Source organism: Sus scrofa, chromosome 8 (assembly GCF_000003025.6).
Source record: "Sus scrofa isolate TJ Tabasco breed Duroc chromosome 8, Sscrofa11.1, whole genome shotgun sequence".
NCBI classification, from domain to species: Eukaryota; Metazoa; Chordata; class Mammalia; order Artiodactyla; family Suidae; genus Sus; species Sus scrofa.
The window spans coordinates 74567317-74585077 of NC_010450.4; the positions used below are offsets into that span (position 1 = coordinate 74567317).

General features: G+C 42.1%; 1 protein-coding gene across 2 annotated transcripts; it reads left to right on the top strand.

Moving 5' to 3' along the window:
- FGA (fibrinogen alpha chain) lies at positions 7554 to 16886 on the top strand. 2 transcript variants are annotated; one of them, XM_021101484.1, is made up of 7 exons: positions 7571 to 7702; positions 10922 to 11050; positions 11514 to 11697; positions 13020 to 13165; positions 13746 to 14172; positions 14251 to 15216; positions 15972 to 16886. In XM_021101484.1, the coding sequence occupies exons 1-7, from the start codon at positions 7649 to 7651 to the stop codon at positions 16679 to 16681; spliced, it is 2616 nt and encodes an 871-aa protein (XP_020957143.1). In that variant the 5' UTR covers positions 7571 to 7648; the 3' UTR covers positions 16682 to 16886. The 2 variants fall into 2 exon arrangements, with proteins under 2 accessions (XP_020957142.1, XP_020957143.1); XM_021101483.1 differs by having other exon boundaries at positions 7554 to 7702; positions 13746 to 15216.

Genomic DNA, 17761 nt, shown 5'->3' on the forward strand with positions numbered 1-17761 from the left:
TGGAACAAATACATAAATTGTTACATACATTTTTTTAATTTTAGTAATTTTGCCTTTCTTTCTTTCTTTCTTTCTTTCTTTCTTTCTTTCTTTCTTTCTTCCTTTCTTTTTTGGGCTACACCTGTGGCATGTGGAATTCCCCAGGCTAGGGTCTAACTGGAGCTTCAGATGCCAGCTTAAATCACAGCCACAGCAACACCAGATCCCAGTCGTGTGTGACCTACACCACAGCTCATGGCAACACTGGATCCTTAACCCATTGAGTGAGGCCAGGGATCGAACCCGCATCCTCACGGATACTAGTTAGATTCATTTCTGCTGAGCCACAAAGGGAACTCCCACTTTCATTTTTTAATACATTTTTAATTTCAGAATAATTTATTTATCTGCAGGAAAGTTATAAATATACCACAAAGAGTTCCCTAGACCTGTTACTCAATTCCTTTGTGTTAACATCCGGCATTACTATGGCTTATTTGTCAAAACTAAGAAAACAATTCCAGTGGTTACTCTTTCCTAACTTCCACACTTAACTCAGATTTCATCAGTTTTCACAGTAACATCCTTTTTAAAAACTTTTTTACTGAAGTAGAATTGATTTGCCATGTTCTGTTAATTTTTGCTGTACAGAAGTGACTCAATTTTATTTACATATATATATATATATTCTTTTTCATATTATTTTGATTATGGTTTACCACAGGATATTGAATATGGTTCCCTGTGCTGTACAGTACGACCTTGTTTACCCATCCTATATACGAGCTTGCATCTGCTAATCCCAAACTCTCCATCCTTTCCTCTCCCACCCCCCTCCTCCTGTTGTCTATGTCTGTGAGTCTGTTTCTGTTTCATAGATACGTTCATTTGTATCATATTTTAGATTCCACATATAAGTGATAGCATATGATATTTGTCTTTCTGACTTACTTTGCTTAATATGATTATCTCTAGATCCATTCATGTTATTGCAAATGGCATTCTTTCTCTTTTTTATAGTCCAAATTCTTTTACTGCATTTTATTTATTTCTTTATTTTGTCTTTTTGCCTTTTCTTGAGCTGTTCCCGAGGCATATGGAGGTTCCCAGGCTAGGGGTCGAATCGGAGCTGTAGGCACCAGCCTACGCCAGAGCAACAGCAACGTGGGATCCTAGCCATGTCTGTGACCTACACCACAGCTCACAGCAACGCCAGATCCTTAACCCACTGAGCAAGGCCAGGGATCGAACCCGAAACCCCATGGTTCCTAGTCGGATTCGTTAACCATTGCGCCATGACTGGAACTCCTTATTTCACTTTACTTTTTAGTTTTTATGCTCTTTTTTTTTTATTATAGTTGATTTACATGTTCTGTCAATTTCTGCAGTTCAGCAAAGTGACCCAATCATACATCTATACGCTGTCTTTCGTATTGTCTTCCATCATGTTCCATCACAAGTAATTGGACAGAGTTCCCTGTACTATACAGCAGGACCTCATTGTCTATCCATTCTAAAAGTAGCAATTTGTATCTATTAACCTCAAATTCGCAGTAAAATTATGGAAGGCTTCACGAATTTGCATGTCATCCTTGCACAGGGGCCATGCTAAAATTTTACCCAAATGCTTTCTTTAAATTGCCTTGATATTACTAGGAATTGTCCATTAAAAATAAGTTTCAAGAAGACTCATAGAGAGGAGTTCCGTGTGGTGCAGTGGGTTAAGGATCTGGCTTGTCTCTGTGGAAATCTGGCCGTTTCAATTCCTGGCCCACGCAGTGTGTTAAGGATCAGGCATTGCTGCAGCTGTGGTATAGATTCAACGCCTGGCTTGGGAACTTCCATATGCTGGTTGGGGGTGGGGAGCAGCCAGGGGAAAAAAAAAAAAAAAAAAAGGAATCACAGGGAATTCAATGGCTCTGGGTAATTAAATTACCCCATATTTTTTCGTATAATTCCTTGCTGTGGAAAGTCTAAATACTTTATAGATATTATTTCCCCAGATCTCTATATATCATCCTAAATAAGTACCAACTGATAGATCATGTTTGCTAATTTTTAATAGAAGAACCAAAAATATTGATAAATTCAGTAAAATTCAGCAAAAAAATTATAAGTAAAATTGATTTATCTTGAAAAGTGGATTATTTAATTGATAATGCAGTTTAAAACCAAAAGAAATAAGGCAGTGGAGTAAACTCAGGGACCTCACCTTCACCTCTCTCTCTCTCTCACATACACACCCATCATACACACATAACATATCACACACACACGAACTACTTAGTGGAAATTTGATTAAAAGTGCTTAAGTAGGAGTTCCTGTCGTGGTTCAGTGGAAACGAATCTGAGTAGCATCCATGAGGATGCGGGTTCTATCCTTGGCCTCGCCCAGTGGGTTGGTGATCCGGCGGTTACTGTGAGCTGTGGTGTAGGCCAGCTGATTCGACCCCTAGCCTGGGAACCTCTATATGCCACAGGTGTGGCCCTAAAGAAGCAAAAAAAAAAAAAAAAAAAAAAAAACTGCTTAAGTAAAAGACCATGAAAATCATGCATAAGGACAAAAAAGAGAATAATTATTCTATTACTAGAAAATTACAGAATTTAATTCCAAAAATGCCAAAAAATTATTCAATTAAATTAAACGGCATTAATCTGGGGAGAGTTGTTTTGTTTTGTTTTTGTCATTTAAAGGCCACACCCTCGAGGCCTATGGAAGTTCCCAGGCTAGGGGTCCAATCGGAGCTGTAGCCACTGGCCTGCACCACAGCCACAGCAATGCCAGATCCAAGCTGCCTCTGTGACCTACACCACAGCTCATGGCAATGCTGGATCCTCAACCCACCGAGAGAGGCCAGGGATCAAACCCGAAACTCCATGGTTCCTAGTCAGATTCACTTTCACTGCACCACGACGTGAACTCCTGGGGCCAGTTATTAATCTACAATAAAATAGATTTCTTTCCTGAATAAAGAGATTAAAGAGAAATGCAGTATGACAGAATCAGGAAAGATCAAGAAAAAATTTTCTCCTTTCTCACTTTCGTAAATGTAGTTCAGAATCATTTCCGGGTATTTAAAGAAATTCCCATTTCTTTCTACAGCTAAAACTTCCAGGAAAACCACCTGTAGTCGGGAGATTGATAAGTTCTGAAAGCAAAAGTCCCACTAGTTACTCTTAGATAGTGCATCATACTAACTCATTCACCTTTCACAGTAAACAGATTGGTTAAAAACAAACTTTTGTAATACTCTTGCAATGCAGGAGACAAGTAGCGAAAATAAGATACAGAAAGCTAAGCAGACTTGCCAATGTTTTCCAGTAAATCCTTTATAGGTCAGTCACTGCTGTCTGTCAAAACCTGAGCCAGAGGCCCTGAAAGAATAAGTGCCAGAATCCCCTACATTTTTTATAATTCAGGCATATAATTGAGGCCTGGCCTTGCTCAGTGGGTTAAGGATCCAGAGTTACACTCAGCTGTGGTGTCGGTCAAAGACGCAGCATGTATCCCACGTTGCTGGGGCTATGGCGTAGGCCAGCAGCTGTAGCTCCCATTTGACCCCTAGCCTGGGAACCTTCATCTGCTGCAGGCGCAGCCCTAAAAAGCAAATAAATAAATAAATAAATAATAAAATAAAATTGAAACATTATGGAGTTCCCACTGTGCCTCAGGGGATTAAGGATCCTGACTTGCCGCAGCTGTGGCCTGGGCATGGGAATTTCCATATGCTGTGGGTGCAGCCAAAAAAAAAAAAAAAAAGTGAAACATTATTACAGCTATGGTATTTCTATTCTTTCTACATACATTAACTTCATACGAATAAGAAATATTTCAGCTCTTCCTGATGTGTCGGCATAACAAATATGTGAATCCCTGCATTTAAATACTCATAATTTGTTGGGAATTACAAAATTTCAAAGGGTAAAGGAATGAAGCATTTCTCTCATTAGAGCTAAAGAAAATAGTATATAGTCATGCTATATACTATGATATATTCGGGGAAAATGTAATAAGCAGTGGTTTTGGTTTAAGAAATTGGATGTTTCTCATTTTTTTCCATTTTTATATTTGTAAAGATATTCTTGGAGTTCCCATTGTGGCTCAAAGGAAATGTATCTGACTAGGATCCATGAGGTCACAGGTTCGATTCCTGGCCTCCCTCAGCGCATGGATCCAGCATTGCCATGAGCTGTGGTGCAGGTCGCAGACACCACTCAGATCCGGTGTGGCTCTGGCTGTGGTGGAGGCCAGCAGCAACAGCTCCAATTCAACCCCTAGCCTGGGAACCTCCATACGCTATGAGTGCAGCCCTAAAAAAGACCAAAAAAAAAAGTTATTATTATTTTTTTTGGTCTTTTTGCCTTTTCTAGGGCCACTCCCACAGCATATGGAGGTTCTCAGTCTAGGGGTTGAATCAGAGCTGTAGCCACCAGCCAATGCCACAGCCACAGCAACTCAGGATCTGAGCCGCAACTGCAACCCACACCACAGGTCACGGCAATGCCAGATTCTTAACCCACTGAGCAAGGCCAGGGATCGAACCCACAACCTCATGGTTTGTAGTCGGATTTGTTAACCACTGAGCCACGACGGGAACTCCAAAAAAAAGTTATTCTTATTGTCACATTCTTTAAAAAATTAAACTCCTATATATTGCATAACAATGGCCAATATTTTACGATAACTCTAAACGGAATATCTTTAAAACCTGTGACTCACTGTGTTGTACGCCTAAAATTTATACGATATTGAACATCACTGTACCTCAATACCAATAATGATACTGTATTATTTTTGCCTAGACACCTGCGTGGCTTTCTGTCTAAACACAAAACCTCCTTCTCCATAGCTCTTCTCATAGGCTTGTTTGTGAGGGAAAGAACCCATTGCTCATTTCTGCAGTGCCAGCCCCAAAGAAGGCCCCCCCAAAGTGCCTGGTTAGGGAATTCTGGCCCTGGAGAGCTAACATGGGGACTTTCTATTTAGGGACATTGGAACCTTCTAGGAACGACGTAAGCTCCCATTTCCGGAGCTTCTAAGGTGGATACCAAAGATGTCACATATAGCTGCACATTTTACTTAACCCTGGCAACAGCTCTACAAGATAAATATTGCCATCTCCATCTAACAGATAAGTAAGCCCGTTCAGAGAATTTAGTTTATCCTCGCACTTAGCTAGAATGCAAATCTCCCTCTCTGCAAAGCCCACTGTCCTCCTGTTCCCCCAGCAAACACCTGCACGTATTTACCCTGGGCTTGCATTGTACTAGGCAGTGTGCCTCGGCATCACAAAACTTGGTGTGGAAGAGACAAAAAATAAACAACTAACTTTCCAATAGATATTGTCCAGTAGTGATAAAGTAAGATGAGCGAAAATCAACCCGGGTTAAGAGAATAACAGTGAGGAGGGCTGCCCTTTTAGGTAGGGAGGTTGAAGGAGGCCTCAAAAGAGGTGCCACCTGAGCAGATCCAGGATTAAGGAAGGGAATGGGACATGCAGATACCGGAAGGGGCCGTGGGACAGCAAGAATGGCCTCCCAGAGGGACTTTGGACACAGCCCCAGAGTGGCAGCTGTTTTTCAGTTGACTTCATTTCCATTGGACCAGGTCCAGCTAAGTCACCTGAAACTCCCCAGAGCATTTTTCTAAACTTCTTCCACGTGCCGGGTTCACCCTCGAGAACAGAGGAGACCATCCAGGGAAGCCCGTCTCGGAGTCATGTGTTGATGACATTTTGCTAGTTCAACCCTGTAGAAAGGTGGGACCAACCCAGCTTTCCACAGCATCCTTACCCTCCAGAACCTGGATGAGGCTCTAGGGCTCTCGCTGAGCTCCACCACTGCATCTAGGAATCCAAGAAACCACACCAGAGGTGGGCTTGGACCTTCCATGGAGCCAGCCTGGTAGGGCACTGCCTCGTACCAGAGCTCTCATCCACTGCCAGCAAGCATCATGGGCCAGCAGAGCCTGGGAGAATGGGGCTCCATTTCACATCGGTGGAACCCACGCACGCTTCCTTGTTCCATGAAGGCCCACAGCTTTGGGGGAGAATATACAGACCAATGTCAGCTCTCAAGTTTATTGTCTCATGGGGGAGATGGGCAATGTCCCCACAATGCTAGATGCCATGAGTGGCATATGGTCTAAGGAAGTATGAAAGAACAAGAGATTGCTGTTTTGTTGGGGGTGTTTTTGTTTTTTGTTTTGTTTTGTTTTTGTTTTTGTTTTGTTTTGTTTTTTGCTCTTTAGGGCCAAATCCATGGCATATGGAGGTTCCCAGGCTAGGGGTTGAATCAGAGCTGTAGCCGACGGCCTACACCACAGCCATAGAAAGGCGGGATCCGAGCCATGTCTGCGACCTACACCACAGCTCCAGGCAACACTGGATCCTTAACCCAGTGAGCAAGGCCAGGGATCGAACCTGCTTCCTCTTGGATGCTAGTCAGATTTGTTAGCCATCGAGCTACGACAGGAACTCCAAGAAATTGCTTTTAATTGGGGACATGAGGTCAGGCACTCTGTAAAGTGCCTAACAAAGAACCCAACTTTCAGTGAACACTCAATACATTTTGGCTGTCATACTATGATCAAGATTGGCTTCCCGTAGGAAACAGAATTTGAGGCAAGGTAGGATAGCCAGACATCTTACAGGATGGCCAGTTAAATATGCATTTGCAATAAATGACAACCACAACACATTTTTAGCATGAGTATGTCTAAATATTGCACGGAACACACTCACACCAAAATGTATTTGTTGCTTATCTGACATTCCAATTTAACTGGGCATCCTGCTTTTTCATTTGCTAAATTTGGCAACCCTTAGAAAATTTGATATGGAGATGAAGAGCTGGGAAAGTAAATTAGCACATCCAAAGACATAGAAACTGGAAAGAAGTGGTGTTTTTTGTGGCACTTTACATTCTCCAGTCATTGTTAACACTGAGTACTTGCTATGTAGCAATCATTGCTTCAAGGGATTGACAAGGACAAACTCATTTATTCTGTGTAAAAAACCATATGTGGTAGGTTATTCTTATCCTTGTTTTTAAAATGAGGAAGCTGAGGCTTAAAGAGGCAAAGGAGTTTGTCCAAGAGCAGAGCTGGGAAATGGTGTAGCTGGGTTTATGAACCTTGAACCTTTGGCTTCGGGGGCTGATGTCTGAACAATTTTGGCTAAAGGAAAAGAAGCTGTTCACGGTCAGCTTAGAGAAGGCCTTCTGGGAGCCCATCACCACAGCCAGTTTTCTAAAGTCAGGTCACAAAGTGAACCTCAGTCATCATATCTCTGCTTCCCGGTGGGCTATGGCTTGCCTGCCTCCACCACCCTCCACGTTCTGCCAAGTACATGAGAACCAGTAGGTCCTCCCCTGCACCCCTTGGCCTGCCCAAAGTCCCTCTGTGCCTGGAACATGGGATCTTCCCCGAACCGCGCTTTGCAACAGCTTATCGGAAGCAAACAAGCCTGGGATGTTGGGCAAGAACTTCTGGAACATCAACTTCACAGAAGGACCAAGGGATACAGGCGCCTGATGACTGTGCACCAGGGACAAAGGTAATGATTAATCAGATCGTCTGCGGATTTAAATGGGTTGGGATGTAGCAGCGGAGACAATTCTTTCCTCCAGCAGGAGTGCTCCTCCGGAGCGAGCCCCACCCCTGGCAAAGATGTTTTCGGTGAGGCTCTTCTGCCTGGTCCTCACTGTGGTGGGCACAGTTCAGGTATGGCCATCTTTATCTCCTCCTCTTGCTTTCTCTCTGCTGCTTATTCCACAAAGAGCTTGCAGGTCTCAGTCAGCCTGGACAGTCACACACTGGGAGCTTTGTAAGCTGTAGCCCATGGAGGCAAATTCCTAGATGGGCCTGACGCCTCAAGAGTGCAAGGTAATTTGGAGAGTTCCCATCATAGCTCAGGGATTAACGAACCTGACTAGCATCCACAAGGACTCAGGTTCAATCCCTGGCTTTGCACAGTGAGTTAAGGATCCGGTGTTGCCGTGAGGTCATAGACTCGGCTCGGATCCCACGTTGCTGTGGCTGTGACACAGGCTAGCAGCTACAGCTCCAATTTGACCCCTGGCCTGGGAACCTCCATATGCCTTGGGTGTGGTCCTAAAAAAAGACAAAGAGACAAAAAAAAAAAAAAAAGAGTACAGAATAATTTGACCCTAAGAGGGAGACTTAGGTGGACCAAAGTGCATAAATTCACAGGGGAAGCTTTGACCCTCCTAGCTTGGTCTTATGTTGGCTTTTTATTTTTTAGAAAGAAGAAATCTTTGCCATCATTTTTGCCATAAAGCCTCAGGATAGTTAATATTAGTTAACAGAACAGAACATTTTTATGACAAGAATTTTCTAAGCTAGTTATTAATTTATTGCTATTAGTCCATAATAAGCAGAATAGTGGTTTAAGTTCTTTTTCCTGAAAGGTTGTTTTTGTCTTTCTCTCTTTCTTTCTTTTTTTTTTTTTTTGTCTTTTCAGGGCCGCACCCGTGGCATTTAGAAGTTTCTAGGCTAGGAATCGAATCGGAGCTGTAGCTGCAGGCCTATGCCATAGCTACAGCAATGCAGGATCCAAGCTGCATTTGTGACCTACACCACAGCTCATGGCAATGCTGGATCCTTAACCCACTGAGTGAAGCCAGGGAGTGAACCTGCATCCTCATGGTTACTAGTCAGATTCATTTCTGCTGAGCCACAGCAGAAACTCCTTGTGTTTCTTTAAGACAAATAAAAAGCAAATTAAGGAGTTCTCTGGTGGCCTAGCGGGTTAAAGAGCCAGCACTGTCACCACTGTGCTTCAGGTAACTGCTGTGCTGTAGGTTCAGTCTCTGGTCCAGGAATTTCTATATGCCACCAGTGTGGAAAAAAGCAAACAAAAAAACAAACAAAAAACCATCTAATTAGTTATCTTTGAAAACATATCATACAGCAAAATTAGAAGAGATTAACTGATAAGGCAATATGCTTTTGGGAAGCAATTGTATTCTTTTAAGATAATGACCAAATATTGTAATAATTCCTAAAGTTTGACTCCAGAGACCAATAGAAGAGAAATTTCATTCAACAAGATATTTGAAACACTTCAATTGTACAAAAACATGATAAATATGTTCCAAAAACTCAGTTACTTTCAGGCTATGAATTATTTCAACTTATTTCTTTCATTTTACTGCTCATAAACCCTAGTACCTGAAAAAATTAAAGAGGGTTTCTAATGTAATTTTCTCTCTTACAGTAAATAATAAGTAAATACTCATTTTTATGGGAAATAAAACTAACATAATTTGCTAAAGTAATAATTTGCATAATGCCTAAGTTTCATTTATTTCTACCTTATTGGCATAAATATTTATTTTCTGCTTGTTTTTTATTGTTGTGCCATTTTATTCCAAAGTATGTTTGAATTCATAATTTTATTTCTCAAAAAGATTGTACTTGTTCCTTTAAGTAAATTACTCTTAATTGCTTGAATTAAAATTACAGTTATTTAGGTTTTTTTTTTTTGAGCAAAACAGAAAGTGTTAACTAATTATAAGTAAAACTGAGATTAGGGATAGTCACAAAAATCCTTGTGAGGTGCTGGTACAAAATAAAAATAGCTAAAACCCTAAAACCCACATTGATGTATTAGAATATAATATCTAGTGGAAGAATATTTATATGTCCTATTTCACTCATTAATCATAACAGAAGTGTTTTTTAAAAATCTGTATTTCTAATTATAAGGTGTCCAAAATTTTTTCAGTCATGGACCATTATCTTTGCTCTCAGGGGGCCTTTTTTCATTTCAATCAAAACAAATTATTAAGTGAGTGAGTAAACCAGAAAGCATTTCTGGGTCTGAATTGGTGACATTTATAGCCTTAGTATATACTTGCTCAGTTATGGACCCATAAAGTCATCATAGAAAACTGAAGGAGAGACAGACCTTCAGCTAAGACAGGTTTTTTCCTATTGACAGAAATTAAAAAAGAACTCGGAGGTTTTCAATTGTCTTTCCATCTTCAGACAGGAATAAAAATGTGAAGATAAATTTTAACTAACTTGTTTCAAATAAATGTCCTTTTATAGTGGATCCTTTAAAACTCCTGATATTTATTTATTTATTTTTAACTGATTTTTATTTTTTCCCTCATAGCTGGTTTACAGTGTTCTGTCAATTTTCTACTATACACCAAGGTGACCCAATAACACCTACATATATACATTCTTTTTCTCACATTATCAGGCTCCAACATAAGTGACTAGATATAGTTCCCAGTGCTATGCAGCAGGATCTCATTGCTTATCCATTCCAAAGGCAATGATAGTCTGCATCTATCAACCCCAAATTCTCAGTCCATCCCACTCCCTCCCCTTCCCCCTTAGCAAACACAAGTCTGTTCTCCAAGTCCATGAGTTTCTTTTCTGTGGAAAGGTTCATTTGTGCCGTCTACTAGACTCCAGATATAAGTGATATCGTATGGTATTTGTCTTTTTCTTCCTGACTGACCTCACTTAATATGAGAGTCGCTAGTTCCATCCGTGTTGCATTATTTTGTTCTTTTTTATGGCTGAGTAGCATTCCATTGTGTATATAACCACATCTTCTTAATCAGTTCATCTGTCCGTGGACATTTAGGTTGTTTCCATGTCTTGGTTATTGTGAATAGTGTTGCAATGAAGATATGGGTGCATGTGTCTTTTTCAAGGAGAGGAAAACTCCTGATATTTATTAAAGACTTGTTTAGTGTCGAACCCTATGAAGATGTATACACTTATCCCCTTTAATCTCACAAGTCCACAAAATGAGCATTAGGATTTTCATGCCAAAAATAAGAAACCCGAAGCTTTCAAAGCCCCATGGGTCCCTTGCTGGGATTTATAGGCATGTCAGCCTCTCCTTTTTATCTGGTTTTTAAAGACCTCTCTTTTGTGTGTGTTTATAAATCCTTAAAGATGGCAGAGGTCCAAGATAAAGGTGAATTTCTAGCTGAAGGAGGAGGTGTGCGTGGCCCAAGACTTACGGAAAGACATCAATCTGCCTGCAAGGAGTCAGACTGGCCTTTCTGTTCTGACGAAGACTGGGTGAGCCGAGGGCCCAGGGAGGGGGACAGTCTTGTCTGTGCTACTGGCCAAGCATGCAGGCTGACCCACTAGGTCACAGAAAACTTGTTCAGTGGGAACTCATCTCATAGCTCATTACCCATCAAATTAAAGAAGATCAATGGATAGAAACTTCGTCCTGAGAGCACTACTTAAATTACCTCTCAAAGACTGGGCCAACAGAGTGGGATGAACAGATTGGATTTTAATTGCGTGTTCAGGCCTGAGTATTATAGCCTCGGGGTTTCATGGGGCATAATTATGGTTAAGTGGACCCTCATTCTAGAATTTCTCTGTGATCTCTGACCGGACCTCTTAAATTACACTTAGGTCAAGAGATGATCTGAAGAGATTGGGAAGGGGAGCCGGGGATGCTAGTGGAAAGCACAAGTATACTGGATTTGAGAGCTAGAACCTTAATGCCATGTTTCCTCTCCTTTTTCAGAACATCAAATGCCCTTCTGGCTGCAGAATGAAAGGGTTGATTGATGAAGTCAATCAAGATTTTACAAACAGAATAAATAAACTAAAAAATTCACTATTTGATTATCAGAAAAACAATAAGGACTCTAGTACATTGAGCAGGAACATAATTGAGCTTTTGAGAGGGGACTTCTCCAATGCTAACAGTAAGTATTACAGTTAGTGCTTTGATACAACAAAAATAACAGGATTCAGGAAGTGTTATGGTGTCTCCTTACAGCAACTGCCGTTTGACTACAGAGTACTTCTTGTAGAAACACCTGCTGATATGACATCCCTTTCAACTGGAAGGAAGGACTTGTCTTTGCTATTTTCAGCATGTACAAAAAGTTAGCTTACATGTGTTTTAAGGTCACAAAGGAAGTCAGAATGTCCGACTGAAGAGCAGAATTTAAGGGTGTATTTTTAAGAGTGTCTACTGACAATGAGATGGGTCCAACCTTTCGCAGAGATATTTCTGTTTTTGTCTTACAGAGGAGGAAACTGAGAGATTCAGGGACTGGTCAGCCACAGACTTCACCAAGCTAATTATGAAGTTTTGTTTTGTTTTGACTTTTTAGAATATAGAGCCATGTTATCTCTTTCTCATAGGCTGAGGACTAAATCTCATTAGGACTAAAAACACTGGATTCACTCTGGGCATAAGCAGCAAGTTTAGGGAGGCCCAGCTCCTGAATCAAACCCTTGCTTTGACTCTTTATATCCTTGGGAGGCACTTGATTGATTTAACGACAGTGGTGCAAGAGTAACAAACTGGCAAGTGCGTGATCCTGTTGACCTTATAAAAAAAGAAAAAGCTACTGTTGGGAAGAAAATTTTCTTAGTAAGAAAATCTAAGAATATATTCAAGCCCCTTGATTTTTTTTTTTTTTTTGGTCTTTTTGTCTTTTCTAGGGCCGCACCTGTGGCATATGGAGGTTCCCAGGCTAGGGGTCTAATCAGAGCTGTAGCCACCAGCCTACACCACAGCCACAGCAACACAGGATCCAAGCTGCATCTGTAGCCTACACCACAGCTCATGGCAATGCTGGATCCTTAACCCACTGATCGAGGTCAGGGATGGAACCCTCAACCTCATGGCTCCTAGTCGGATTTGTTAACCACTGAGCCATGACGGGAACTCCTCAAGCCCCTTGATTAAGGATATCATGAAATCATTGGGCTGTGGCCTAATTGACTCTTTTCTTTCTTAATTCCATCTTTAAAATTTCAAAAAGATTTCATCTTCTGCATTTATCTAGATTACTCATTGCTAGTAGGGCATCTTAATTGATATCCATGGATGACTGCAGGCTATGGTCCAAATAACAAATGCCTAAGAGATTTGGAACTCACAAATTAAATGCCTAGAAAACAAATTATTATAGAGATAAAATGTGGTATACCCAGGAGCCAATTTCCTTCTTTTGCTGGATATTACAAGGAAAACACTCAGCAGCTCCTTCAATATCCATATTTACTATTTCAGACAATGATAATATATACAGCCAAGTGTCAGAAGAACTGAGAAGCAGAATTGAGATCCTGAAGCGCAAAGTCTTAGAAAAAGTACAGCACATCCACCTTCTGCAGAAAAATGTCAGGGATCAGCTGATAGAGATGAAACGGCTGGAGGTGAGTAACTATATGGCTTTGACCCTAGATTTCCTGGTTTTTGAAAGGCAAAGAAAGGAAGGCAATAGTCATTCATTAAATACCTTACTCTATATGGAGCAAGTGTTATATCCATTATCTACCTACAAAGTAGGTATTTCCCACTTTACAGATGAAGAAAAAAACTCAGTTATATTAAGGAATATTCCCAAGGGCACATGAGACAGTCAACTTCAAAAGCAAGTATTCAGTCCTTGCTGGTCTTATTCCAGCCCCTGCTTGCCCCTGACACCACCAAGCCTCTGAGCCTTCAGTCTTTGTCTCACTAAGGATGCCATCATAGTGTTTCTTTACTCTTGATCTAGTCTAAGTCTAAGATAAATCCAAATGGCTCCTATTGCTTTGCCTGGCTAGTCTTACAATACCCAACATCTCTTCCACTGAGGATACTACATAAATGAAGTATTGGTTTCATTTCTTTGGTTCCAACTCAAAGAAATGAAACCAGTTTCCAAAAAAAAAATGAATTAACTGCTAAGCACTCCATAGAAATAGTTTACTTACAGTACCCTTTTTCTTTATCTTCTCTCCCTCTCTCTAGGTGGACATTGATATTAAGATCCGATCTTGCAAAGGGTCATGCAGTAGGGCTTTAGAACATAAGGTAGACCTCAAGGACTATGAAAATCAGCAGAAGCAACTTGACCAGGTTATTGCCATAAACTTACTTCCCTCTAGAGATAGGCAATACTTACCACTGATAAAAATCAGCCCACTTCCAGACATAACTCCTGCAGATTTCAAGACCCAGGCTCGGGAAACCCCTCCAGAGTGGAAGGCACTGCTAGAAACACGGCAGGTGAAAATGGTGTTGGAGAGGGTTGGTGGAGACGAGCGTACCCGAGGAGGCTCTATATCTCATGGACCAGGATCCGTACCTGGAACTGGTAGCCCTGGAGGTCTGAAACCTGGGAGCTATGGACCTGGAGGTCCTGGCACTTGGAAGCCTGGCCGTCCTGAGCCTGGAAGTACTGGCACTTGGGATTCTGGCCATCCTGATCCTGGAAGTGCTGGCACTTGGAAGCCTGGCCGTCCTGAGCCTGGAAGTACTGGCACTTGGGATTCTGGCCATCCTGATCCTGGAAGTGCTGGCACTTGGAAGCCTGGCCGTCCTGAGCCTGGAAGTACTGGCACTTGGGATTCTGGCCGTCCTGATCCTGGAAGTGCTGGCACTTGGAAGCCTGGCCGTCCTGAGTCTGGAAGTACTGGCACTTGGCACTCTGAACATCTTGAGCATGGAAGTAGTAGCACTTGGCACTCTGGTCAACACGAGCATGGAAGTGTTGGCTCTTGGAAGCCTGGAAGTTCTGGGTCTGGAAGTTTAAGGCCAGATAGCTCAGGGCCCGGGGACACCACTCCTTCCAACCCAGACTGGGGCACATTCAAAGAAGTGTCAGGAAGTGTAAGTCCAGGGACAAAGAGCGAGGTCCACACAAGTAAACTGGTCACTTCGAAAGGAGATAAGGACATTGTGATTGGTAAGGAGAAAGTCACCTCTGGTCACACAAGCACCACTCACCGTTCATGCTCTAAAACCATCACGAAGACTGTTACGAAAGCTGATGGTCGAACAGAAACCATCAAGGAAGTGATAAACTCCGAAGATGGTTCTGACTGCGGTGGCACTGATGTAGAGTTCGCCCACATGTTGCCTGGCAAGGGTAGCTTAGATGAGTTCTTTCATAGGCACAGGGATGAAACAAGCTTAAGTAGAGATCCATTTCCAGATTTCTTCTCCCCAGTCCTTAAAGAGTTTGATGGTAAGACCCATCCTGGGGGCCCAGGATCTGACCTCGCAGGCTTCTTCCACCCTGATGGACCTGAGTACTCTTCCAGTAGTAAAATTTCAAGTCACAGCAAACAGACCATAACCAAGACTATCAACCGAGAAGGCGGCGCGGTTGAAAGCAAGAGCTATAAAATGGAAGATGAGGCCGATAGTGAAGAGGGTCTTGACCTTAAAGGAGGGCATGTCATCAAGAGAGTCTATACTAGAACTCGCCCTGCCAGAGGTATCCGCACTTCTCCTTAGGGGAGCTTTCCCTGACCTTAGACTAAGTCCATTCCTCCTGCAATGTGGCTCCCAGAGCACCTTTCACTTCTTTCTCAGCCCTCTATCATGCTTTTTTTTTTGAAAATTCCGTGTTTTTGTTTATTTTTGTGTGTGTGCTAGACTGTAAATTCCATGCGGGCAGGGGCTTTGTCTATCATGTTCATCTCTGTATTCCCAAACGCCTAGCAGTGCAGAGTCAGCACTCAATAAACACGTGTGAAATGAATGAATGAATGAATCCCTCTGGAACTCAATTTTAAGACTGTTGAATCAAATTCTTTTCCCATTCAAAAGGAACACTCTTGGAAAGTGTCACTCAGTTTAGCAATCATATTCGTAGTGTGTGTCTCAGTTGACATTGCGATCAGGTTAAAAACAAGTGATGTTAGTACCAAATGATGCTGAGATATCGTCAGTGGTTACTTGCTACTAATGGGTATGTGCAAGTAAAATTCCAGATCCATTGAGAAAAATGCCCCTTGCAATTGGAAGGTACAAATTCTACTCACATAAGTTCCATCCCAGTGTAAGTGCATCCTTTCTCTATAAAGGGAAGGGAGGAAGGAAGGAAGGAAGGAAGGGAGAGAGGGAGGGAGGGGAGGAAGGATGGGAGGGAAAGAAGCCAGTATTTGCCTTCATTTGATCTGGGTCATGCCTATCTTTATAAAGTTAAATGAGAGCAACTTCTTCCAACCAGCTTAATTTTTTTTTTAGACTGTGGTGATGCCCTTCAAACACATCCTTCAGGTGCCCAAAGTGGCATTTTCAATATCGAGCTACCAGGATCCAGTAAGATTTTTTCTGTTTATTGCGATCAAGAGACCGATTTGGGAGGATGGCTTTTGATCCAGCAAAGAACGGATGGATCCCTGAATTTTAACCGGACCTGGCAAGACTACAAGAGAGGTTTCGGCAGCCTGAATGACAAGGGAGAAGGAGAATTCTGGCTAGGCAATGAATACCTCCACTTACTAACCCTGAGGGGCTCTGTCCTTCGGGTTGAGTTAGAAGACTGGGCTGGGAAAGGGGCTTATGCAGAATATCATTTGAGGGTAGGCTCAGAGGCAGAAGGCTATGCCCTGCAGGTCTCCTCCTACAAGGGCACAGCAGGAGATGCTCTAATCGAGGGTTCCCCAGAGGAAGGGTCAGAGTACACATCTCACGCAGGCATGCAGTTCAGCACCTTTGACAGGGATGCAGACAAGTGGGAAGAGAACTGTGCCGAAGTCTATGGAGGGGGCTGGTGGTACAACAACTGCCAAGCAGCCAACCTCAATGGCATCTACTACACCGGGGGCTCCTATGACCCCAGGGACAACAGCCCCTATGAGATTGAGAATGGCGTGGTCTGGGTCCCCTTCAGAGGTGCCGATTATTCCCTCAGGGCTGTTCGCATGAAAATCCGGCCCCTGGTGACACCATAGGCGGAAGGAGTGGAAGTGAGAGCTGGCTCTTTTCTTTGTTTAGTGAAATGGAGAGAAAAGAGGAAAGAGATAGGAGTCCACAGTCTTTGCAACCTACCAAAAAATTCTCAGGTGCTATTTTATACTTGGTACTGTAGCTAAATGTAACTGAGACATGTTAGTGCTTTAAAAAATAAAGTTATATGAGTTTTTAATCTTTAAAATAGCTCCGTGGGTTTCACAATTTTCTATTAAAATGCACCAAGGGGTATTCGGTACATCAGGAAGAGGGAGTCAGAGGAAAGGTCCTCTTGGGAACACTTAGGTGTATGGTTTCTAGAACTTCTCCATTTCCGGAGTTCGGGCTCAGCAGAAATGAATCTGACTAGCGTCCATGAGGACATGGGTTCAATCCCTGGCCTCGCTCAGTGGGTTAAGGATTTAGTGTTGTCACGAGCCATGGTGTAGGTCACAGACGCAACTTGGATCCTGCATTGCTGTGGTTGTGGTGTAGGCCATCGGCTCCAGCTCCGATTTGACCCCTAGCCTGGGAACTTCCATATGCTGCAGGTGCAGCCCTAAAAAGACAAAAGACAAAAAAAAAAAAAAAAAGAGAGAGAGAGAGAACTTCTCCATTTCCCACACCAGCCAAAGTCACAGGGGCATTATAAAGTTAAAAAAAAAAAGTAATTTCATCCATTCTACTCAAATGGTTTTTTTTTAATTAATTTTATTGGAATATAGTTGACTTACAAAGTTGTACTAATTTCAGGCACATAGCAAAGTAGATCAGTTACACTATACCTATACCCATTCTACTTGAATGGTTTTCAACTGATACCTTCAGTTGCAAAACACTGAATTGAACAATGGTTGGCCTCTGTATAGGAATTCACAGCTGCTAAGTCCGTTCAGCTCTTCTGTTAGCAAGCAAACCCAGGGAGGCAGAAGAAGCATTCTTTCCTAACAGAAAGAGAAAACTGTTCTTTAAGTCTTCCTTTGAAGACCATAAGACACGGGGGTTTTTTACCCCAGAGTCTAACCAAGTTCTTTCAAAAATACATGGAAAAAAGCATTTAAAATATTTTACATGTATTCCCA

What these genes read in the sequence shown, in the direction of transcription:
- FGA (XM_021101483.1), top strand. Translation starts at nt 7,568, where the DNA reads ATGGGTTGGGATGTAGCAGCGGAGACAATTCTTTCCTCCAGCAGGAGT. An exon ending in CTGTGGTGGGCACAGTTCAG is followed by an intron (nt 7,703 to 10,921) that starts GTATGGCCATCT and finishes AAATCCTTAAAG; the next exon opens with ATGGCAGAGGTCCAAGATAA. An exon ending in GGACTTCTCCAATGCTAACA is followed by an intron (nt 11,698 to 13,019) that starts GTAAGTATTACA and finishes TTACTATTTCAG; the next exon opens with ACAATGATAATATATACAGC.